General features: G+C 38.4%; 1 protein-coding gene across 6 annotated transcripts in view; it reads left to right on the forward strand.

Moving 5' to 3' along the window:
• Positions 1-25,612, forward strand: part of N4BP2 (NEDD4 binding protein 2) — a 100,126-nt gene extending 74,514 nt beyond the window's left edge. For 4 of the 6 annotated variants that reach the window (XM_009447528.5, XM_063808736.1, XM_054683769.2 and 1 more), the window contains 6 exons: positions 793-911; positions 5,940-6,078; positions 10,032-10,220; positions 11,991-12,159; positions 20,150-20,273; positions 21,558-25,612. In XM_009447528.5, coding sequence (XP_009445803.4) covers positions 793-911; positions 5,940-6,078; positions 10,032-10,220; positions 11,991-12,159; positions 20,150-20,273; positions 21,558-21,603 — 786 coding nt within the window. In that variant the 3' untranslated portion in view covers positions 21,604-25,612. The remainder of the gene's footprint in view (positions 1-792; positions 912-5,939; positions 6,079-10,031; positions 10,221-11,990; positions 12,160-20,149; positions 20,274-21,557) is intronic. The other 2 variants (XR_010156297.1, XM_009447524.5) reach the window with 1 other exon arrangement.
• The last annotated feature ends 704 nt before the right edge of the window (positions 25,613-26,316 follow it).

Raw genomic sequence — 26,316 nt, forward strand, 5'->3', positions numbered from 1 at the left:
TTTGGAGTAAATATATTTGTGAAAAACTGAAAAAAAAACAATTGTGAATTCCAAGATTTCTGTCAGTCTGAATTTGCAGCTTGTTTGTACACTGTAGTTTCTGCCCATTGAGGAGAATATGTTTTGAGGACGATGTTCACAGCATCACATAGTGTCACTTTTATGAGGACCCATGGGGAAATTTCTCTCAGGTCTCAGTACCAGAAAAAGCTGTACTTCTGAGCAACTGGTTTGTTTTTATTTTATGGACACTGAGAATCTTTGTTTTCCCCTTTGCTTTGGCCACTAAGAGTCTCAGAACTAAATTTGTGGCCTACTTGTAGCAATTGTACAGGATTTTGTGGCATGCATTTATATACTAATACTGCTAGCCTTAGCTTATATTTTATCTTTATTTTCTCCGACTTCATTAATTTTTATCCTGTTTATGTGTGTGTATGTATATATATGCCTCTATATCTTCATCCTTTTAATGATTCAATGTGTTGGATATACATGTGTGACAGTATGTGTATATATATTTACATACAGATGCCCACACATACATGTATACATGTGATTGTGTGTGTGTGTGTATATTTATAAGCAACTTCAAATACTTTGCAAAAAATGAGATATAAATAAATAGTGCAAGAGTACTCGTATTACTAATTTCAGCCTTTAATCCTTAAAGAAAGTCTGTGATTGCTTTTAAATCATCAGTAGTTTTGCAACAAGTTAACCATGCCTTTGGTCAGTGTTTCTAGTATTACACATTTCATCTTGAACATGATTTTTATGTTTTTGTTTTAGAAAAGGGAGACCCTTATGTTTGAAAAAGATTGTGCCACTAAACTAAAGGAGAAGCAGCTCTTTAAGATATTTCCAGCCATTAACCAAAATTTTCTGGTGGACATTTTCAAGGACCACAAGTGAGTGCTAGAAGGATTGTCTGTAGTTTCTACTCTGATGTCACTGAAAGCATATGCCATGTTTATTTTTCTGATAACAAAAATAATGTAAGTCTACAGTAGTCTCTCCTAATCTGTGGGTATTATTCCAAGACCCACAGTGGGTGCATGAAACCATGAATATAGCTAAACCCTCTATATACCCTCTATATACTATGTTTTTTTCCTGTAAATAAGAATTGATTTACAAATTAGGCACAGTAAAAAATTAACAACTATAACTAACAATAAAATAGAACAATTATAACAATATATTGTAATATAAGTTATGTAAACATGGTCTCTCTCTCTGTGTCTCAAAATACAGTTGTCCTTCAGTATCTGGGAGATTGGTTACAGGACAGAAAATCTTTACCATTATTGTTTCTGAGTTTTATGTTTTATTTAGGGAGTCTGTTATGTCCTAATATTATAAAAATTTTTCTTTATTATTTTAAATGTCTACCTTTTTATGTATGTGGTATGAGGTAGAGATTTATAAATGAGCTAGAGATTTAACTTGTCTTTCCAAATGACTAACCAAATGAATGGATCATCTTTGCCCACTTATATAAAACATAACCAGTAATTCTACATCTCCAAATATATATTTTAAGGACTTTAATTCCATTGAGCTATTTGTTAGATCCTGAGTTGCCACCGTGTTGTTTTAATTATTGTAGTGTTATGTTAGGTATATCAGGAATGCTCTGGTTTGAAAAATACATACTTTTGATCATGTATTTTTCTTAAATTCTTCACAAGAGCTTGTTTTAAATAGGTACTTTTTGAGAATCTTTTGAGAATCTAATATAGATTTTGATCTTTAGTTTATTAATATATTTCATATCAATCACAATAATGGATTTCTGGAATAAAACCTACTTTACTTTCAGATTTTTTTTTTCCTTTAATGCAGGTAGGAATTGATTTACTAATTCATTGGTATTTTTACAATAGTAATGAAATGGTGTTGGTCTGTGATTTTTTTTTTTCTGTTCCTGGGCTATTTTTGTCAGATTTTGGTTTCAGTGTTTTATTTGGTGTCAGGCTTAATAAAATAAACTGGCAGCCCGCCATTTTTCCCTCTGCTGTGGAAAGTTTAAAGAACTTAGTACCTTGAAGGTTCTGGGCTTGTACCTTCTCAGAGAGAGAATCTTGGTTTATTGGTCAAAGTCTATTTTATGCTGTCTTATCATTTATTTTTTACTGATATCTTTCTCTTAAAATTTGTTAGTATATTTTCAACTCTGGTTAGTTTATTTCCTTTCAGTCTTTAATAACATACATTTAAGGTATGAATTTTTCTCTATATGTTTTGATTTTGATACATATTTTAATTTTCATTATTTTCTAAATCTCAAATTTTAGTTTGATTTTCTGTTTACCCTGGAATTTCTTTCTCCTTTTTTTTGAAACAGAGTCTCACTTTGTCTCCCAGGCTGGAGTGCAGTGGCACCATCGCGGCTCACTGCAGCCTCCGCCTCCCGGGTTCAAGTGATTCTCCTGCCTCAGCCTCCTAAGTAGCAGGGATTACAGGCGCACACCACTACGCCTGGCTAATTTTTGTATTTTTAGTAGAGACAAGGTTTCACTATGTTGGCCAGGCTGGTCTCGAACTCCTGACCTCAGCTGATCCACCCACCTTGGCCTCCCAAAGTGCTGGGATTACAGGCGTGAGCCACCTCCCCTGGCCAATTTTTAAGGCATATAAAAACATGAGTGAATTTTATGTTTAGACTTGGACCCCATTCCCAAGATACCTCATTATGTATATACAGATATTCCAAAATTTGGAAAGATCTGAAATCTCAGCCACTTCTGATTCCAAGTGTTTCAGATGAGGAGTAGTCAACATATACTTTTTTGTGTGTGTGTGTTTGTGTGAGACAGGATCTTGCTGTTGCCCAGGCTGGAGTGCAGTGGCACGATCTTGGCTCATTGCAGCCTTGACCTCCTAAGCTCAAGTGATCCTCCCACCTCTGCCTCCCAAGTAGCTGGGACTATAGACACGTGCCACCATGCCTGGCTAGTTTTTGTATATTTTTTGTAGAGATGGAGTTTCACCATGTTGCCCAGGCTGGTCTTGAACTCCTGAGCTCAAGGGATTCTTCCCCCATTGGCCTCCCAAAGTTCTGGGATTACAGGTGTGAACCACCGTGCCCAGCCCAGTCTGTACTTCAGAATATTTATTCTCTGCTGAGTGTGCAGAGTTCTAAATATGTCACCTAAATCAAATCTTTAAAAGTAGTATTCCAATCCCTAATTTTCTTATTTATTTTTGCTACCTAACTTGCTATTTTCTGAGAGTTTTGTGTTAAAATCTCCCAGATGCCAGAGGTTGATGCTAGCATATGGCCACTCCTGTTCTATGAGTACCTAGAGCAAGAGGCCTGAGGTGAAATAGCTCAGAGTTGTGCTTCCCCAGGCAAAGGAGGGGGCTGGGTGTGTCCTTTCTGGGTATGGTCAGTGATTGGTCAGCCAGGGCCCTCATGTTAGGTGGCTGATTGCCTCCATTTGTCTGCCAACGGCTGGCTGATTCTCTCAGCTAGCAGTAGGTTCAGCTTCATCCTAGTAAGAAGGGTAGGTGGGCTCAGTTACTACAGTATGTGCTTGAGGTGTAATCTTCTAGGGCTGTTTGCCTCAAACAACATCAGGGCTGGAGACTGACTTCCAGCAGGTGGGTGATTTTAAGGCCTAGAAAGGATGTGGATAATTGTTGGTAGCATCCAGCCCCTAATACTGATATCCTTTGTATTGAGCATATCTGAGGCAGCAAGATGAGAGGGGAAGTGGAACTGGTAGTTGCACATGGCTTCCTTTCAAGGATTGTCTTTAATAAATTGAAGAATAGCAAAATACCACATTATTTTGGATAATTAGTTTACCAAATTTCTTTCCCTCTTGCTTTCTTGCTTCTTTCTTTCTTTCTTTCTTTCTCTCTTTCTTCCTTCCTCCCTTCCTTCCTTCCTTTCTTTCTCTCTCTCTCTTTCTTTCTTTCTTTTTTATTTTATTTTATTTTTTATTATTATACTTTAAGTTTTAGGGTACATGTGCACAATGTGCAGGTTAGTTACATATGTATACATGTGACATGCTGGTGTGCTGCACCCACTAACTCGTCATCTAGCATTAGGTACATCTCCCAGTGCTATCCCTCCCCCCTCCCCCCACCCCACAACAGTCCCCAGAGTGTGATGTTCCCCTTCCTGTGTCCATGTGTTCTTATTGTTCAATTCCCACCTATGAGTGAGAATATACGGTGTTTGGTTTTTTGTTCTTGCGATAGTTTACTGAGAATGATGATTTCCAATTTCATCCATGTCCCTACAAAGGACATGAACTCATCATTTTTGATGGCTGCATAGTATTCCATGGTGTATATGTGCCACATTTTCTTAATCCAGTCTATCATTGTTGGACATTTGGGTTGGTTCCAAGTCTTTGCTATTGTGAATAGTGCCGCAATAAACATACGTGTGCATGTGTCTTTATAGCAGCATGATTTATGGTCCTTTCGGTATATACCCAGTAATGGGATGGCTGGGTCAAATGGTATTCCTAGTTCTAGATCCCTGAGGAGTCGCCACACTGACTTCCACAGTGGTTGAACTAGTCTACAGTCTTTCTTTCTTTCTTTTCTTTCTTTCACAGAGTTTGCTCTTGTTGTTCAGGCTGGAGTGCAGTGGCACCATCTCGGCTCACTGCAACCTCTGCCTCCTGAGTTCAGGCAATTCTCCTGTCTCAGCCTCCCAAGTAGTTGGGATTACAGGCGCCCGCCACCATGCCTGGCTAATTTATTTTTGTATTTTTAGTAGAGACAGGGTTTCACCATGTTGGCCAGGCTGATCTTGAACTCCTGACCTCAGGTGATCCACCTGCCTCGGCCTCCCAAAGTGTTGGGATTACAGGCGTGAGCCACCGTGCCTGCCTAGTTAACCAGATTTCAAAAAATATTCGTATATGGTCAGTTCCTCAGTATCTGGCCAATGGAAGAGGTGAGAGACATAAATAGTGTGAAATACTGAGCAGCATATAATTTTTTTGAATGATTTTCTTTAGATATTGGAACGTGAGTGTATCAGACATTTGTTGATTTGTAGAATTTCATTCTACAGATAATATAGTATCACCCTCAAGATATGACTGAATAATGCAGGGATGAGAGGTAGGGTAGTGCTTAAGTTTTTCTTTTCTGTATCCCTGCTTAGAATTTGACTAAAATCCCATGGTAAAAGTAAATGTAGAATTTGACACAATAAAAATGTCAGCTTAAAGGTCTATTGTCTGTGTTTGATGTTTGAAGGAAACCACGTATAAATCCAACAAAGGATTTAAGAAGAATAGGTGATAAAATGAAAGAAAGATTTGTTATGGCTAATCTGCCTGGAATAAAGGATTAGAAATTGAATCTATCTATCTATCTATCTATCTATCTATCTATCTATCTATCTATCTATCTTTTTTTTGAGACAAAGTCTCGCTCTGTCGCCCAGGCTGGAGTGCAGTAGCACCATCTCAGCCCACTGCAACCTCTGCCTTCCGGGTTCAAGCGATTCTCGTGCCTCTCAGCCTCCCGAGTAGCTGGGATTACAGGCGCGCGTCACCACACCCAGCTAATTTTTGGGTTTTTTGTAGAGACGGGGTTTCACCATGTTGGCCAGGCTAGTCTCTTAACTCCTGACCTCAAGTGATCCACCCGCCTCGGCCCCCCGAAGTGCTGGGATTACAGGCGTGAGCTACTGTGCCTGGCTGAATTACCAATATACTATCTTTTGGCATTCATTTTTTGAAAATTAGCTTTTGAGAACCTATTATTTGATAGTTTCCTTCTGATTATTCTTGATTTTTTTTTGAGATACACCATGAGCATTTAATTTCAAGGTTGAAAACTTAAAAGTAAGCCAGTTTTTCATATTCTTGTAAGATGTTTGAAGATTGCTTGTGTTAATGTCCCACACAACTTATTTTCATTTATTGACATTATATTTCTACTTAAATTTTCTACAGCTATTCATTAGAACACACAGTGCAATTTCTTAACTGTGTTCTTGAAGGGGACCCTGTAAAAACAGTTGTAGCCCAAGAGTTTGTTCACCAAAATGAGAATGTCACATCTCATACTGGCCAGAAGTCTAAAGAGAAAAAGGTATGGAGTTACTAATTTTTTTTCTACAAGGGTAGATAATTGCATATAAAAATATAATTGGTTCATTGAGTATAATAATTTAATGATTATTTCTCACCATTTTGACTAGACTGGAAATTTAACCACCAATGGCATATTTGGCTTATAATATCTGTGCACTCAAAATAATGAATTTATAGCTGATTTTTTTCTTCGTGTGCATGATAAACAGGCACTTGAATTTCTGCAACTTCTGTATAGTCTGACACAGTAGAGTATGTGGTTTAATTGAATAGCAGTAATGTGATGGGTCTTGAATATAAACGTGTGGGCAGAAATATTTAGCCTTTTGGGAAAGTGCCAAATTTTTTCCCAAAGTGGCTCTACCATTTTATATTTCCACTAGAACAGTATGAGGGTTACAATTTCTCCACATCTTCACTGACATATATTATTATTGAACACCTGTCTTTTTATTATAACCATTGTAGTGAGTGGGAAGTTGTTTTAAGAATACCGAGAATTTGTTTTAATCAGGTATGGTAAGACGTGCAGACATGGAAGTGTCGTGAAGGAAGTTTATCATACAGAGTTCTGGAAACAGGAGGTATGGCTTGCTACCCAAGGCCACATGGGGAGCCAGCAGGATTGGTCAGGAGGCAGAAGGAGTAGGGGGGAAATGTGGGCAAAAGCCTGTATTTTGGTTTCTATGGGAAGGAATGGGTAAGGCAGGGTAAGCAGGTTTAGGATTGGCTAGTTTAAATAATTTCAGCAGGCTCTGGGGCATAGGGACTTCCCCTGGTTGTCTGATACTCGGGGGCAGGTGGATAGTGCCCTGGAGTGGGAGAAGTCCATTAAAGGAGGAAGTTGGAGGCATAGTTTCTGGACTGGTTGGTTTCCAAATGAAAGGCGTGCTCCCAGACAGGTGTTTGTTATCTCTAGGAATTAGCTAAACCTGAGGGGGTTGTGAGAGTGGATGGAGATGAGGGGGCAGAAGGAGCAGCCTCTCTAGTGTCATGAAGGCTGCAAAAATGCCAGTGGCAGAATACAGAAAATAAAAGACATGGTTAATACAGAAATGGTGTCTTATTGTGGTTTTGATTTGCATTTCCTTGATGACTATTGATGTTGAGCATCTTTTTATGTGCTATTTGTCATTTGTACATCTTTGGAAGAATGTCTGTTCATATCCTTTGCCTATTTTTAAATTGGATTATTTGTCTTTATTGTTGAGTTGTAAGTGTTCTTTATATATTCTAGATACAAGTCCCCAGTCAGACATGTGATTTGCAGATATTCTGTCCTTTCCATAGGTTGCCTTTCACTCTGTTGTTTCTGTTGTGACACTGAAGCCTTTTAAATTTGATGTAGTCTAGTTTGTCTACTTTTGCTATGTTGCCTGTGCTTCATTGCCAAATCCAATGTCATGAACTTTCGTCCTGTATTTTCTGTAGGAGTCTTATAGTTTCAGGCCTTTCATTTAGGTCTTTAATCCATTTTGAGTTAATTTTTGTATATGTAGTGAGATAGAAGTTCAAGTTGATTCTTTTGCATGTGGATATTCAGTTGTCTTGTACCATTTGTTACAAAGACTATTCTTTCCCCATTGAATTTTCTTGGCACTCTTGTTGAAAATGAATTGACCATAGTTATAAGGATTTATTGCTGGACTCCTAATTCTATTCCATTGATCTGTATGTCTGTCCTATTGCCAGTACCACTTGTCTTGATTACTGCGGCTTCTTGATTACTGTGGCTTTGTAGTAAGTTTTGAAATTGGGAAGTGTGAGTTTTCCAACTATGTTCTATTTATTTATTTATTTTAAGAGATTTTGGCTATTCTGATGCCCTTGGATTTCCATGTGAATTTTAGGATTAGTTTGTGAATTTCTGCAAAGAAGCCAGCTAGAATTTTGATGGGGTTCGTGTTGAATATGTAGACCAGTTAACAATATTAAATCTTTCAATTCATGAAATGGAGTATCTTTCAGTTATTTAGGTCTTCTTTAATTTCCTTCAACAATGCACTATAGTTTTCAGAGTATAAATTTTAGACATCTTTTGTTAAGTTTATTTCTAAATACAGTATTTTATTCTTTTTCATGCTATTGTAAATGTAAATGGAATTATTTCTTTTGTTTGTTTTGTTTCTTTCTGGTCTGGAATTATGTCCTTTTTAAAAGTTTACTTTATTTTTTGATATTACTTTTAAATTAAAAAGAGACGAGGGTCTTGCTATGTTGCCCAGACTGGTTTCAACTCCTGGGCTCAAGCAATCCTCCCGCCTCAGCCTCCCAAAGTGCTAGGATTACAGGCTTGAGCCACCGCACCTGGCCTGGAATTATGCATTAATTTTATTTTTGGATTGTTTATTACAAATACATAGACATGCAGTTGGGTTTTTTGTATTAATTTTGTATCAGCATTAGGCTTTTTTTTTTTTTTTTTGAGACAGAGACTCACTCTGTCGCCCAGGCTGGAGTGCAGTGGTGCGATCTCGGCTCACTGCAACCTGTGCCCTCTGAGTTCAGGTGATTCTCCTGCCTCAGCCTCCCAGGTAGCTGGGATTACAGGTGCCTGCCACCACTCCCAGCTAATTTTTTGTATTTTTAGTAGAGACGGGGTTTCACTGTCTTGGCCAGGCTGGTCTTGAACTCCTGACCTTGTGATCCACCCACCTTGACTTCCCAAAGTGCTGGGATTACAGGCGTGAGCCACTGCGCCAGGCCTAGCATTAGGCTTTTTTTTTTTTTACATTTGTTTTCTTTTTTTTTTTTTTGAGACAGGGTCTCACTGTGTCGCTCAGGCTGGAGTGCAGTGGCAGGATCACAGCTCAAGCGATCCTCCCATCTCCCCCTCCTGAGTAGCTGGGACTACAGGCATGAACTATCACACCTGGCTAATTTTTGTATTTTTTGTAGAGATAGGGTTTTGGTTGCCTAGGCTGGTCTTGAACTTCTGGGCTCAAGTGATCCACCTCGGCCTCCCAAAGTGCTGGGATTACAGGCGTGAGCCACCATGCCCAGCCTTATTATTTTATTTTATTTTACAGAATCTTATCATCCTGCAATCCTTATTAATAAGACCACTCAGGGGTAAATTAAGTGCTCCCTTTTTTCTTTGAATGTTTCATTGTCAGTTAGTTGGTATTTAGGACTTAGGTAATTTTGATTTTCATATGATCTGTTAGTGCTACCACTGATGCCTCTGCCCACCTGGAAAACATGCTGTCATGGATAGATAGATGCAGCATATTATAAAAATGCAGAGTGTACACAAGATGATTATGAGACCTTATGGGCCAAATTGGCAATGAAGTTACTTCTCCCTCCTGATAATATGCAAGGCACTGTGAGTCATTATGGTAATAGAGGGTGATAAGAAGATGTGCTTGCTCAAAGTGGGAGATGATTGGAAATATAATCAGAAAGAGAGTTTTTGTGAGTTATGTAAACCTTGGCCAAAATGTAAACTTTAAGTTATTCTGGAAATTATTTTTGCACTTATTCTCTTAAATTATCATCTGTAGTTTCAAAACTCAGACCACCAATGAACAGTTTTTTCAACTGCTCTGGTTCCTTTGGATCATGGCCCTCCTCTCTCTGGCGGTGGTGGCGACGGCTGGAGTTGGGCTGGGGGTGACTGGGTGGTGGTTTTACCTCCATTTTGAGACTGAACTCGCCTCTTCCAACTCGGAGTTCAGTATCCCTAATTGTATTTTGATAATTTTAGAGAACTCTTCAACATCTCCCAAGAGTGGTTAAAGAAAGGGTAACCTTAGCGGCATAAAAAAGTTAATGATAGTCGATAAATGCCTGACTTACAAGGTAGACGCTGGGGAGAATCTATTTCCTGAGGAGAGAGATGAAAATATACGACAGCCCAGTTTTCATGTGCGTTTTGTGAAGGTGTAAGACATGAGTTTTTTTTTTTTAACTTTCTGTGTGTGTTACTTATTGTTTAATATCTTATAGCCAAAGAAATTAAAAGAGACTGAAGAAACACCAAGCGAACTGTCTTTCCAGGACTTTGAGTACCCAGACTATGATGACTACAGAGCAGAGGCTTTCCTTCACCAACAGAAGAGGATGGAGTGCTACAGCAAGGCCAAAGAAGCTTATCGGATAGGGAAAAAAAATGTCGCCACCTTTTATGCCCAGCAGGTAAAGTGGAAAACTGATTATATATTTTTTGTCAGTTATAATAACTAAATACTCTTGAAGCAGATAAGACACCCATATTGTGACTAGATTAAGTTATTCTGGGGAATGTAGTAGTTATATAAGTGACATAAATAAGGTATCCTAAGAAATGTATGGTTCTGAGAATTTCATCTCCTGCTGTTTTGAGCATTTGAAATGCTCAGTTTCTGTGGTTGCTTTTGCATTTACTGCTTATGTGAATTACAGTTTATTCTGACAGTCCATATTTCTGGCAGCAGAATATTAATATTGGCCATCTGAGAGTGAGATTAAAGGGGTTTTGTGCCTTCTATCATGTGTGAATTTTTGGTAATATATCACTTTCATAGTACAAAAATAACATTAATTTTTTTTGGGAAGTAAAATTTCTACCTGGGCTCATTTAACATGATATTGTAAGGAACTTGCTTTATTTATTTATTTATTTATTTAAGATAAGGTCTTGCTCTGTTGCCCAGGCTGGAGTATAGTGGTGCAATCTCCGCTAACTGCAGCCTTGACCTCCCAGGCTCAGGTGAACCTCCCACATCAGCCTCCCAAATAGCTGGGACTACAGGCACGTGCCACCAGGCCCAGCTAATTTTTGTATGGGGTCTTACCATGTTGTCCAGGTTGGTCGTGAACTCCTGAGCTCAAGCAATCCTCCCATCTCAGCCTCCCAAAGTGCTGGGATTACAAGTGCAAGGTACTACTTCCGGCCAGGAATCTGCTTAACTTTTTATGTTTGTGTTGCCATATGGGTTACTTCTTTGTGATTGAGCAGAGAAGAGTATCAAACTGCTATAGGCCTATGAGCCCTAACAGTAGTCCTTGGGGGATAGCTTCTGGGGTAGGTAACTACAAAATGTTGAAGGTGAATGCCAAGATGAGACCCAGCATTATCAAAGGATACACAAATAATAAACCAGTGATTCCTTCTTGAGATGGTGTATTAGAGTTCTCTAGAGAGACAGACCAGTAGGATATATGAAAGATAATTTATTAGGGGGAATTGGCTCTCACAGTCATAGAGGTGGAGAAGTCCCATAATAGGCCAGCCGTAAGCTAGAGAACCAAAGAATTCAATAGCATAGCTTAAAGCCAGGAGTGTAGCGCAGTCGAAGTTCAAAGCCTCAGAACCAGGGATACTGACTGCAGCCCCCAGTCCAGGGTCAAAGGCTCAAGAGCCACCGAGAGGCAGCTGGTGCAGGTTCCACAGTCTAAAAGCTGAAGAATGTGGAGTCTGAATTCCAAAGGCAGGAGGAGAACATCTGCCTGTTTGTCTTAGCCAGCCTCCAGCTGCCCACATGGTTGGTGCCTGCCCGCATGGAGGGGAGGTCTTCTTTCTGTCCACTGACATGCAGGGCAATCTTCTCTGGAAACACCCTCACAGAGACACCCAGAAATAATGCTTCACCAGCCATCTAGGTATCCCTCAGTCCAGTCAAATTGATACCTAAAATTAACTGTCACATGTGAGGATCGTGTTTAGTTAAGTTTCCCACTTTTACGACTTTTGGTTCAGAAAATGTTAGAAAGAATGACTCAGTAGTTTAAGGACTACATTATTAAGTCACTGAAATTTACCTAAATTTTGGTGCATTCTTATATATTAAACTCATTGCATTATTTAAGATTTTAGGTTTATTATTCCCTTTTTCCCCCTTCCTTCTATTTGGGGCACTATTAACTTCCTCATCACCCAAGTAGCAAACAGCAAAACTGTCCCTTGGTGATATGTTTATGATTTAGGGTACTCTTCATGAGCAGAAGATGAAAGAAGCCAATCACCTTGCTGCCATAGAGATCTTTGAGAAAGTCAATGCTTCGCTGCTGCCACAGAATGTTTTAGACCTCCATGGGCTGCATGTGGATGAAGCTCTAGAACATTTGATGAGAGTTTTAGAGAAGAAGACTGAAGGTAGGACTGTGGTAATCACAAGTTTTCAATAGAATATATGTCTTTGCTTATATTGGTATAGCTTGCAAATTCAGGAGAGTCTGAATATGCAGGCTGAGAATATCTGTGTAACATCTGTAAATGTTTGTGTTACTCATTCTTCAAGAGAACCTTCTTGGGAAAGGATCCTCATTGGTATGATGATTAACATTTTCTTCATTTGTATTCCTGTGCTGTATTTATTAATGGGAGGGCATGGTGTAATCTGCGAATCCTCTCTGTGACTTATAAATGAGACCTTTCAGGAATATTACATATCTTTGTCCAATAGACATTTATTAAACTTAATTGATATTTCTTGGATTTCAGTTTTTCAGTAGATGCTTGATAAAATACAGAAGTAAATAAGGTGATAGGATTCTCCCACTCCAGTAGTTTTTTTGTTTGTTTGTTTCTTTTTCTGAGACATAATCTCACTCTGTTGCCCAGGCTGGAGTGCAGTGGTGCCATCTCGGTTCACTGCAACCTCTGTCTCCTGGGTTCAAGCCATTCTCGTGCCTCAGCCTCCCGAGTAGCTGGGATTACAGGCGGGTGTCACCAAGCCTAGCTAGTTTTTGTATTTTTAGTGGAGACAGGGTTTTACCATGTTGGCCAGGCTGGTCTTGAACTCCTGGCCTCAAGCAATCCACCTGCCTTGGCTTCCCAAAGTGAGCTACTGCTCCTAGCCTGACCCCAGTTGTTTTTAAACTGAATTTTGGAAATCTTGTAGAAAATCTAGAAAACAGTAAAGATTAGAAAAGAGAAACTTTAAGAGCCGTTTAAATTATTATTTAATCCAGAGAGAAGAAAACTCTTCAAGTATATAGAAGTGTTATGAAAGAATATTCTTTCTATAGAGGATGAATTAATAGTGTTTTACTCAATAAATATTTGGTTATCTTCTGTATTCTAGGCATCAAGGATAAGGTAGTGAAAAAGACACACAATCCTTGTCTTTATTGGAGTTTATTGTCTAGTGGGGTATACCATCTAGTAGGATAGATAACAGTGAAAAAATAGTTACATAAGTAATTAGCATTGCGATAAGAAAATACAAGTTGTGGCCGGGTGCGGTGGCTCATGCCTGTAATCCCAGCACTTCGGAGGCCGAGGTGGGCGGATCACCTGAGGTCTGGAGTTCGAGACCAGCCTGGCCAACATGGTGAAACCCCGTCTCTACTAAAAATACAAAAATTAGCCAGGCATGGTGGCATGCACCTGTAATCCCAGCCACTTGGGAGGCTGAGGCAGGGAGAATTACTTGAACCCTGGAGGCGGAGGTTGCAGTGAGCCAAGATCATGCCACTGCCCTCCAGCCTGGGTGACAGAGCGAGACTCTTTCTCAAAAATAAATAAATAAATAAATTAAATAAAATAAGAAAATACAAGTTGTATTTAGGATAAATTCTAAAATCCCTACATAATATCTCTTGCTTACCTCTCCAGTCTCATCCTGTGTTTTTTTCTCCTTTTCTGTATATTTAACTACACTGTCAGTCTTGACCCCCATACTAGTTAGGCCCCCTGTTAATAACTTCTCACAGTACTCCTACCTCTCACAGTGTTTATAAAAAGCTTATTGTATAATTGGTTATTAAATACCTGTCTTTTTGGCCAAGAATTGAGCCAGTGATGATCATGTTTTTTCTTCAACACTCAAAAAAGTTTTTGAATAAATGACTAAATAATGGTAGTTATTACTCTTATTTTTTTGACAAATAAGATTGTTTATATTGAAAGTATGCAATGTGATGATTTGATAAATGTACACATTGTAAAGTGATTACCACAATGAAGTACTTTAGCACATACATCACCTATTGTAACCATTTTGTGTGTGGGGGATGAGAACACCTATGACTTACTCTCATAGCAAATTTCAAGTATATGATATAGTGCTATTAAATATTATTGCCATGCTACACATTAGCTCAGCAGAATGTATTCTTTTTAAGCTTGTACCCTTTGACCAGCATTTCATTTCCTCCTCTCTATTCTGGCCCCTGGCAACTACCATTCTATTATGTTTCTATGTGTTTGGCTTTTTTTTTTTTTTTTTTCCCCAGGTAATGTTTTTATTTTTATTTATTTTTATTTTTTTATTTTTTTTATTGATCATTCTTGGGTGTTTCTCGCAGAGGGGGATTTGGCAGGGTCATAGGACAATAGTGGAGGGAAGGTCAGCAGATAAACAAGTGAACAAAGGTCTCTGGTTTTCCTAGGCAGAGGACCCTGCGGCCTTCTGCAGTGTTTGTGTCCCTGGGTACTTGAGATTAGGGAGTGGTGATGACTCTTACCGAGCATGCTGCCTTCAAGCATCTGTTTAACAAAGCACATCTTGCACCGCCCTTAATCCATTTAACCCTGAGTGGACACAGCACATGTTTCAGAGAGCACAGGGTTGGGGGTAAGGTCATAGATCAACAGGATCCCAAGGCAGAAGAATTTTTCTTAGTACAGAACAAAATGAAAAGTCTCCCATGTCTACTTCTTTCTACACAGACACAGCGACCATTCGATTTCTCAATCTTTTCCCCACCTTTTCCCCTTTTCTATTCCACAAAACCGCCATTGTCATCATGGCCCGTTCTCAATGAGCTGTTGGGTACACCTCCCAGACGGGGTGGTGGCCGGGCAGAGGGGCTCCTCACTTCCCAGAAGGGGCGGCTGGGCAGAGGCGCCCCCCACCTCCCGGACAGGGCGGCTGGCCGGGCGGAGGCGCCCCCCACCTCCCTCCCGGACGGGGCGGCTGGCCGGGCGGGGGCTGACCCCCCCACCTCCCTCCCGGACGGGGCGGCTGTCCGGGTGGGGGCTGACCCCCCACCTCCCTCCCGGACGGGGCGGCTGGCCGGGCGGGGGCTGACCCCCCCACCTCCCTCCCGGACGGGGCGGCTGGCCCTCACTTCCCAGACGGGGTGGCTGCCGGGTGGAGGGGCTTCTCACTTCTCAGATGGGGCGGCTGCCGGGCGGAGGGGCTCCTCACTTCTCAGACGGGGCAGCCGGGCAGCGACGCTCCTCACCTCCCAGATGGGGTCGCGGCCAGGCAGAGGCGCTCCTCACATCCCAGACGGGGCGGCGGGGCAGAGGCGCTCCCCACATTTCAGACGATGGGCGGCCGGGCAGAGACGCTCCTCACTTCCTAGATGGGATGGCAGCCAGGAAGAGGCGCTCCTCACTTCCCAGACTGGGCAGCCAGGCAGAGGGGCTCCTCACATCCCAGACGGGGTGGCGGCCAGGCAGAGGCTGCAATCTCCGGCACTTTGGGAGGCCAGGGCAGGCGGCTGGGAGGTGGAGGTTGTAGCGAGCCGAGATCACGCCACTGCATTCCAGCCTGGGCACCATTGAGCACTGAGTGAACGAGACTCCGTCTGCAATCCTGGCACCTCGGGAGGCCGAGGCTGGCAGATCACTCGCAGTTAGGAGCTGGAGAGCAGCCTGGCCAACACAGCGAAACCCCGTCTCCACCAAAAAAATAAGAAAACCAGTCACGCATGGCGGCGCGTGCCTGCAGTCGCAGGCACTGGGCAGGCTGAGGCAGGAGAATCAGGCAGGGAGGTTGCAGTGAGCCGAGATGGCAGCAGTACAGTCCAGCTTCGGCTCAGCATCAGAGGGAGACCGTGGAAAGAGAGGGAGAGGGAGACCGTGGGGAGAGGGAGAGGGGGAGGGGGAGGGGGAGAGGGAGTTCGGCTTTTTTAGGTTCCACATATAAGTGAGATCATACAGGATTTGTCTTTCTGTGTCTGGCTTATTTCACTTAGTATAATGCCCTCCAGCCACATCTGTATTGTTGCAAATGACAGGATTTTCCCCTTAAAAAATTTTTTTAATTAAATTTTTATTTTTATTTAAAAGAAATAGGAGGTCTCAGTGTGTTGCTTAGACTGGTCTCGAACTTCTGGGCTCAAGTGATCCTCCCACCTTGGCCTTCCAAAGTGCTGAGATTGCAGATGTGAGCCACCATGCCTGGCCTGAGCCACTGTGCCTGGTCCCCTTTTTATTGTTGAATAATATTCCATTGTGTCTATATCACATTTTTTTTATCAATTTATCCATCGATGGACAATTAGGTTGTTTTACCCAGCCTGGATGACAGAGTGAGACTCTCTAAGAAAAAAAAAATTGAAAAATCGAAAAACAGAAAAATGAAATGGAAAGTAATCAGTATTGTTAAGGATGTGGGTAAATTGGAGCCCTCATATATTGCTAGTGTAGCCACTGTGGAAAATTTCACTAGTTCTTTGAAAGGTTAAACATATAATTAACCGTATGACCCAGTAATTCTGCCCCTATCTATGTACCCAAGAGAAATAAAAACACAATATGTCTTTACGGAAACTTGCATATGAATGTCTGCAACAGCCAAAAGGTGGTGGTAACCTAAAAGTTCATTAACTGATGAATAGAGAAACAAAATGTGGTAAATCTATACAATGAAATTTAATTTAGCCATGTAGAGAAATGGCGGACCTTGTAAACATTATTCTTTGTGAAAGATGAAGGCAGATAAAAAGCCATATGTTGTATGATTTCATTTTTACCAAATGTTCTGAGTATGTAAATCTAGAGAGACAAAAATTTGATTAGTGGTTGCTGGGACTGGAATGGCAAGAATATGAGCAGTGACTGCAATGAGGCACAGAATTTCTTTGTGAAATGATGGAATGTTCTGGAATTAGTGGTGGTGGTTGCACAACATGATGAATATGCTAAAAACCGCTTAATTGCATATTTTAAAATGGTTAGTTTTATGTTAATTTTATCTCAATTAAAAAAATTGTAAGAAGAGAAAAAGAGGCCAGGCTCAGTGGCTCATGCCTGTAATCCCAGCACTTTGGGAGGCCGAGGCTGGCGGATCACGAGGTCAGGAGATCGAGACCATCCTGGCTAACACAGTGAAACCCCGTCTCTACTAAAAATAGAAAAAAAATTAGCTGGGCATGGTGGCGGGCACCTGTAGTCCCAGCTACTTGGGAGGCTGAGGCAGGAGAATGGTGTGAACCAGGGAGGCGAAGCTTGCAATGAGCCGAGATCGAGCCACTGCACTCCAGCCTGGGTGACAGAGCGAGACTTCATCTCAAAAAGAAAAAAAAAAAAGAAAGAAAGAAAAGAAAAAAGAGCTAAGTAATTTGCCCAAGGTAATACTTGGTCAAGATCCAAGATGCAGATCTTTTCTGGAAGCCAAGGCCCATCTCTAGTGCATGCTGCCACCTGTGGTAGTCTGTAGTTACTGTCAGTCACCACCAGGTGGCAGTATTGTTGAATAGAAATGAATCCAGTGGAAGATTTGTGGCTCTGACCTGCATTGCCTTTTGTCATAAGATTAAGGAGTGTTAAAATCGGAGATGAATTTTTTAAAAAAGAGAGACATCTGGACCTTATGTCCCTTCTGGTTGAAATATACACTGCTACGTACGAATCATTTTTGCCCCCAAATCAAACTAGGAGCAGATCAAACCTTTAGAACTGACTACTATTTTATAGGGATTTACAGGGGACAGAGGAACATGTTAAACAACACCGTGGGGATACAGTCAGCAAAATTCAGATTGTGAAAATCTAGGATAGGCTGGGTGTGATGGCTCATGCCTGTAATTCCAGCACTTTGGAAGGCCGAGGCAGCCAGATCACTTGAGGTCAGGAGTTTGAGACCAGCCTGGCCAACATGGTGAAACCACGTCTCCACTAATAATATACAAAAATATTAGCTGGGCATGATGTCTCAGGCCTGTAATCCCAGCCACTCTGGAAACTGAGGCAGAAGAATCGCTTGAACCCAGGAGTCAGAGGCTGCAGTGAACCGAGATCATCCCACTGCACTTAAACCTGGGCAACAGAGTGAGACTCTGTCTCAGGGGGAAAAAAAAAAAAAAAAGAGGAAGTCTAGGATAAATGATCCAATTTTTTTCAATAAATTGTAAAGAAAAACACCAGGGGAGTGGAAACCTTGTTACTTAAGAAATATATCAATCAAATAGAATGTATAGACTTATTTCAATCTTGATGCCAACAAATTACTGTAAAAACATATATTTGAGATAATTGGGGGAAATTTTTGGAAACTAATGATATTAAGGGACTTTTATTAATTTTATAAGATATGATGGTGCCATTGTAGTTATGCTTTTTAAAGGAGTCCTTATCTTTTATGAGGTATGTACTGAAATATTTGCAGTTGAAGTATCTGGAGTGTGCTGAAAAATGAGTTAAACAGTCCTTTCTAAGGTGTTAAAACAGCAAGAACAGCCTGTATTTGGGAAACGAAACATATACATTACTTCATGCAACAAACATCCTTTGAACTCTTACTTGAGGCATGTGAATCAACTAGAGAATATTTTCAGAGCAATAAGTGAACTATTAGCAGGTGATAATCGTATAAATGACTGACCTAAGTGATAAGGGGAGCCATAGTGAAGAGTGTGAGTTATGATTAGAGATTTAGTTGGGCTTTTTTTGTAAGTAAACTTTTTCTTTTTGAGATGGGAGTCTGGCTCTGTTGCCCAGGCTGGCAGTTGGTTGTGACCTTGGTTCACTGCACCCTCCACCTCCCAGGTGCAACCCATCCTCCTACCTCAGCTTCTCAAGTAGCTGGGACTACAGGTGCGCCTCGCCATGCCCTGCTAATTTTTGTATTTTCAGTAGAGATGGGGTTTTGCCGTGTTGCCCAGGCTGGTCTTGAACTCCTGAGCTCAAGTGGTCCACCTTCCTTAGCCTCCCAAAGTGCTGAGATTACAGGCATGAGCCACTGTCCCTGGCCAAAGTAAAACTTTTATGCGTAATATAACATATGTAAAGAACAGTGCCCAAAATTATAGGTATATAGTGCAAAAACTTTGTAAAAAGTTTGTAAAAAGGTTTTACACTATATACCTAGAATTTTGTGCACTGTGAATACCTTTGTGAAGCTAGCACTCAGTTGAATTTTGAGCAACATATTGCTTGAAGTAATGGATGTGGATTAGAGTTGGAGATCATAAACAGACAAGGAATTAGAAATGCAAGAGCAACATATTCTTTTAAAATTCCAGGCTGAATATCATCTTGGAGATATGATACTTGAAAAACCATTTGTTTGTATTCTATTAGGAGTATTAGGACAATTTAATAAGCAGACCGTGGAATGTTTATATTTTGTGTGTTTTAAATTTATTAATTCATCTCATTAATAGTTTTTTTGTTGTTGTTGTTGTTATTCTGCTACAGCTTTTATTAGTTTTCAGGATTTATATCCTTAATTTTCACAAGGTCATTTCCAAAATGGAACTTCAGTATTTTAGGAGGCTCAGACTCCTTTGATGTTTTAAGAACTATCTATCAGGAAAAGTTTGTTAACAATTGATTATCTTTAATAGTAAGACTGCAATCCAGCTGTGATTAGTGGATTTGCTAATAGCTATTACTGGAAGATAATCTGTAAACTAGTTGCTATCATTATCCCTTTTTCCTGATGAGAAAATAGGCACAAAAGAAGCTAAGTAACTTGTCCATGGTCACACAGTCATTTAGTGGCAGAGCCATGATTCAGAACAAAGCTTGATGGCTTTAGAATATTTAATCAACAGGGTTGTTGTGAAGATTCTTAGTTAATAAATATAAGCCACTTAAAGCAGTACTTGACTCCTTTTGTATAGTAATTGTTAGGTATCATTAATGTTATTATTGCCATTATCATTATTTCAGGGAGAACTTCTGGTAGTGCACAGAAATCTCTTCCCCCATAAAGGAAGAAGTCCCACCAAATCTTTTGATGGATAGATTACAATGAGGCTATGTGTTTTAAAACATACATCTTAAAACATTAATTTGGGGGCTTTTTGAGATAGCAAATCTGTCTTACTATTACTGCTTTGAGATGGCAAACCCCAAAATCCTCATGAAAACAATTTCATGTGCTTGAGTAGCTAAGGTTTACGTTTTCTATTGAGAATGTAAGATAAATGAATTTTAACTCCCCTGATTTCTGTTGTAACAGAATTTAAGCAGAACGGTGGGAAGCCCTATTTGTCTGTGATTACGGGGAGAGGAAACCACAGCCAGGGAGGAGTTGCTCGCATCAAACCAGCTGTCATTAAGTACCTCATAAGCCATAGCTTCAGGTGAGTGTAGATTTCTGTTATTAATAATGGCAACTGCCCATATAGATCTATATCAGATATTTCTGTGAGTATAGATTTCTGTTATTGATAATAGCAATAGCCCTAATATAGCTAGGTAAATAAACACTAATAGCGTACTCAGAACAATCTGTTAAAATAGTTAACTAAATTTAATCATCTGATTTCAGCCACAGATTCATGCTTAAATTATGATATAACTTTCCCTGCTGGATTTATGTTGTCTGGTAAACCAGAAATAAGGAAAAATGTATTTGTTGCCAATAATCATCTGATAAAACTTTCTATCATAAATTTAAAGTTCTAAAAGAAAGTAAATATATTTGTTTCTTTGATAATATGCAAAATAGGTAATATGTATCATACTTTAAGATTTGCTATTATTCTTTTGAAAGGAAATCAGTATTTGTGGATTTTGGTTGGAATTGGGTGGCTTCTATTGAAATATAGTTATAATTTAGGTATGTTTAAACTTTAGCAGAAATGTTCAGTTAATATGAATTTATTTGTGTTTTCATAAGTTAAATGCCATTAATGACCTGTGTTGACAAACATGAAATGTTCTTTTTCATTAAGTGATAATTATTTAATAAGAGAAAATGACAAGAAAGTCAAAGATGAAATATCTGTTGATGGATAGATTTCCTGCAGATGTGTATCATTAACTCCTACCCACCAATTTCAGTGTAGCATATTTATTTTATGCCATGTAATAAGATGTTATTTGGCTACATTATCGAAAATGATAGCATAAGTTATGAGCATAAAACAGGTGACATCAGGGTTATTTTTATAAAAGGAGTAGTTAGACCAGAACATTATGTTGAGATTAATTATCTATTTTAGAGACTAGTCTTCCTTTAAATTCTCTCCGGATAGAGTTGAAAGCATTGCATGGCCAGATTAATCAGACTTACCTGATATATCAGAGATTTCTTCTTGGTGCTTTCATGATGGACCAAGGACTTTATTCTTCCTACAGCATACTCTTTTTCATAAAGGTAAAATTCAGGCCTCACAGGTTTTGACAAATCTTAAGTTATACTAAGTCAAGAGCAACTCCCAGCTTTAAGATTGTATTTGTTTTGACCGTAGATAAAAGGAACATAAACCTAGATGTTGGTCTTGGATATTGACTTAATAAGGGTCAATACTTTGGTAGTAAATATTATATTAAGCGTAGGTACTTGGAATTGATTACAAGGTATATTCCTTAGCTAATTTGAAATTTTCATCTTTAAAATAACTCTTTTCTCATTTCTGCAGGTTCTCTGAAATTAAACCAGGGTGCTTGAAAGTCATGCTAAAGTAAAATAAACATCCTTGAATTAGAAGTATGAAGGTTTGTAGGTTAAAATTACTTTTATTTGCAGTAATTCAGTCAATTCTACCCTAGAGATGTGTTTTATTATAAATAATATTCAATTATGAAACAAAAAAATTATGATGTTTTTCAAAATGCAAGTGAGGTTTGATTTTTTTTTTTACTGAATCAAATGCAAATGTTACCTGTTAAAGATATTACAGAGAAATTTTATTGATTACAAAATATGTAAGAAAATTATCAGCTACAGTTTTAAAGTTTAAAATGCTCTGATTGTTTCTCAGAAAAAGTTACCTTTCTATTAATTGTTGTATGACATTTAGTAATGTCCTAAAAGTCTTTTGTGAGAGGTATTTAAAGTGCTTTGAGACCTGATTCATGCCCCCCAAAGGGTGGTATTAAAAGAGGAAAAAGGACATAGTAGTGGTAGTAAAGAAAAAAAGGAGATCTAACAAAAACACTTGAATATTTTTTATTTTCAAAACTAAACACATAAAATGCTTTTATTTTGCCATATCCTACAGGAAGGAAGACAGGCTTTTGCCCTTTCTTCTGCTTTGTATATGACCTTGATCTTTTACCTTTTGTTCTGTTCTTCTCTGTGCATTTTATGGAAAGAAAGTTGGGTCTGAGATTATATTGTAATTTTATACTTTCTATAGACAGAAAGGTTTTCAGAGAAAAAGAAATGGTTAAATATCTTCCAGATGTTGCTGCCTTATCGAAATGCTTCTGGAACTGTCTGTATAAGTCGTATTTCAGACAGTACTAAATACTTATATTTTATTTTTGAGGCATGTAATTTTAAAACTGCAGTAGGTTAAAATTCTATTAAACAAATATAGAAAATATTTTAGTTATAATTGGCCTGGTGTGGTGGCCCACGCCTGTAATCCCAGCACTTTGGGAGGCCGAGGTAGGTGGATCGCCTGAGGTCAGAAGTTCGAGACCAGCCTGGCCAACATGGTGAATCCCCGTCTCTATTAAAAATACAAAAATTAGCTGGGTGTGGTGGCGTGTGCCTGTAATCCCAGCTACTTGGGAGGCTGAGGCAGGAGAACTGCTTAAACCTGGGAGGTGGAGGTTGCAGTGACCCGAGATCGAGATCACACCACTGCACTCAGCCTGGGTGACAGAGCAAGACTCCGTCTCCAAAAAAAAGAAAGAAAAAAAAGAGAAAATATTTTGGTTATAATCATAAGAAGAATCCTTACAATTTAAAATATTTTCACTTTTATTTTGAAAAAGAGCCAACTTTCTCAAAGGAAGCTTTCATTAACTTCTGTTGTTTGGTTAGCTAATAAATTCTGTTAGTATGCAAGTTAAACCTGTGTAAAGGAGGTTATAACGTGGTAAGGTATAATTTTCCAATATGAGGCAATGGCTTAAATTTGCCTTTGGAGATGGAGAATATTTTCAACATACATAATTTTAACAAATAGTTTTGTTGCTTTTTGTTAAGCTTAAAAAAAAATTTGGATCAGAAATTATAGGATTGAGCTGGTACCAAAAGAATCCTAAAGTACAGAATGGTTTTCCAAAAGAGCAGACATTTCAATGAAAATAAAACCCCAAAACTTTTTTTTATATATCATGATTGCATGCTTTTAAAATAAGGAGGCTTATCATTGAATTTTAGTTCCATAAAAATGAAAATACATGTTTATTATTTAGAAATGGTTAGTGACTGGTATTGAAGTATTATTCACACTTATGTTTGTAATAATTTATTTAAAGAATGCCAACAGTTTAGCACACTTTTGTAATCTCTAGAACAGTTCTGTACATTAAAAATAAAGCAGTTCCTTTAAACAACTTACTATAAAACTATAATTGTTAATGAAATAAGATATTCCTATGTATACATTAGTATGATTTAAGGGTATGAAAAACAGTGCTAAAATGTGGAGTTATTGGAATGTGTGCAGCTGCATACTCACTTTCTGTGTTTTTATATTTCCTTACCTAGTTTTAAAAATCATCACTTTTCGGCACTTCAGCTAGACTTATTTCAATATTATAATTATGATTAATGAAGGAGCAGTCAGAAGTAGAGGTGTGGTATTCCGTGGGCAGAAGTCAAATGAAAAAAGCTATATTGTTTAGTTGTTTACTATATCAATGTTAATATTATGCCTTATTTTGATAAATCAAATAGTATATCTTAATCATTGTTGATAAATATACAGGCAAAGTTTGAGCATCATATGTATTTTTATGAAGCTGCTTAATTCCAAATTGCCTCCCACCCCACTATCTAGCATAGTTTAAGCAACACATAATTTTGAAAGAAAAGTTTGTAATCCCTCCTTTCTTTTTTTTGCCCATTTCTAAATCCTGTATGCCCGCAGTAAAGATAGTTTGGGGATTTTAAAAGTTTTCTCTATTACCCATTTCTAAATCCTGTATGTCAAAGATAGTTTGGAGATTATAAAAATTTTCATGTATTGGTGTAGGTTGAGTATCCCTAATGAGAAAATTCAAAATCTGAAATGCTTCAAAATCTGAAATTTTTCGAGCACAGACATGATGCTCAAAGGAAATACTCACGGAGCATTTTACATTTGTAGGTTAGCGGTGCTCAACAAGTAAATATAATGCACATGTTCTAAAATATCCCCCCAAACCCCAGCAATCCAAAACACTTCTGGTCCTAAGCATTTTAAATAGGGGATACTCACTCAACCGGTATATTTGTGCTAATACATGACTCATTAGAATGATTCTTTGTAAACTTAATATTTTAAAAGTACAGCACTTCTGTAGTATGGAAGGTTTCAGTAATAATTATATTCATTCAGTAGTCTCTTACCATTATCTCCCAGATGGAAAAAGAGGACTAATGTGGAAACCCCAGAGGGTGTCCAGTTGGACCAGGGAGATATTAGACACTTAACAGTATTTTCAGTCTGTCCATCTCTTTATTCCAATGTGAGAAATGGAAGTTTTTTTTTTTTTTTTTACGTTTATTGGCTCTTCATATTTCTCTACATTATTTTTAATGTGCAGTTTCTTCAGTTGGTTAGTATTTCCATACTATTTGCTACTTTATGGCCTTTAAATATAGGACATATTATATAGCAGAAATTTTGACTTTAAATCCTCTTGAGTAGTATATTTTGAGAAGAAAAGCTATACTGCTCTTCTGGATGGTTTCCATCCTTTATTTAGGTCTTTTCTTTTTGAATTCAAGTGTTTTGTATGCTTAGAAAGTAGACATGTATAATATTGAGATCGGTTATTTCTGAGCTGGAAATTGGAAACTTTGGAAACTCAGGAAATTGCTCTGACAATGTTTTAACTGCTCTCAATTTAAGAAAATGACTAAATGTATAAAAAAGACAAAAATAACGTGTGCTGTTTTTTCCAAGTGCTTTTTCTAAGTGCTTTTCCATTGTGCAATGAGGTGAAGTTTGGTAATTTTTCGGTGTAGTAGTTAAATATTGCTCAATTTTTATTTACATGTAAAGAAAACAGATTTAAATGTTTATGTGGCCAAAAGGTGTCATTTAAAAGGTAAAATAAGTTTATGTAGAATGTATGTTCATGGTGCTTATTTTTAAAATGTAATTCAAGTTTACAGTATTACTTAATGCTTCTTTACAGAATTTAATAGAGAAACAAGGCTAGAACACATCTACATCCTGAAGAGCCGTTTATAACTTCATATTATATGATGACAAAGTTCATTATTTTCCTTAAAGTTGAGCAATTGACTTTTATGGTCCAATGATGAACTTATTATTAATAAATGATTGAATTAACTGTGAGGCTTCTCATTAAAATACAATATTGCAGCTATCAGTTGGAGAATATATTATAAAATTTTCAGACAGTATATCAGAAAAATGTTTTTATTTGTACTGTATAGAAAATGTAATTTTGCTGTTAACTCTGTACTTTTTAAATTGAAAATGTTTTATAAATTTGCTTTTAAATTTTCTTATGAAGCCATTTGCAAATTACATACTTAATTTAATAAAATACTTTAGCCACAGTCCAGTGTGAGGAAATCCTTCATTTGATGTATTATTAGGGTTAGTGGTTTAAATATTTTAAAATATTTTTATGTCTAACTTTGTAATTTCAGGGGGAAAGTGTCATGAAAATTTTATTTCTGTACCACAACTTTTCTTCTAGTTTACATTTTCTGTAGCAAATAAGAGTCTACTTTTGAACCAGATAAATGGATTAGCTATGGTTTCTCTCCTCACACCCTGTATCTTTTAACTGATATCAAAATTAAGAATTATATCTCTTAGAGGCCAGACGCGGTGGCTTATGCTTGTAATCCCAGCACTTTAGGATGCTGAGACGGGCAGGTTGCTTGAGGTCAGGAGTTTGAGACCAGCCTGGCCAACATGGTGAAACTCTGTCTCTACAAAAAATTAGCCAGGCATGGTGGCATACACCTGTAATCCCAGGCATGAGAACTGCTTGAGCCTGGGAGGTGGAGGTTGCGATGAGGCGAGATTGTGCCACTGAGCTCCAGCCTGGGCAACAGAGTGAGACCATCTCAAAAAAAAAAGAATCTCTTAGAGACTCAAGTAATGCTTTAAATAATATTAATGACCTTGGAACTTTATATTCGAGTCCAAAGCAGAATTCACTCATTTTGCAAGGACTTAAAAACATTTATCTAACAAATATTTAGAGCACTCGTTACTGGGGTTACAGGGTAAATGCGATAGAGCTTTTATC

Source organism: Pan troglodytes, chromosome 3 (assembly GCF_028858775.2).
Source record: "Pan troglodytes isolate AG18354 chromosome 3, NHGRI_mPanTro3-v2.0_pri, whole genome shotgun sequence".
In the NCBI taxonomy this organism is placed as follows: Eukaryota; Metazoa; Chordata; class Mammalia; order Primates; family Hominidae; genus Pan; species Pan troglodytes.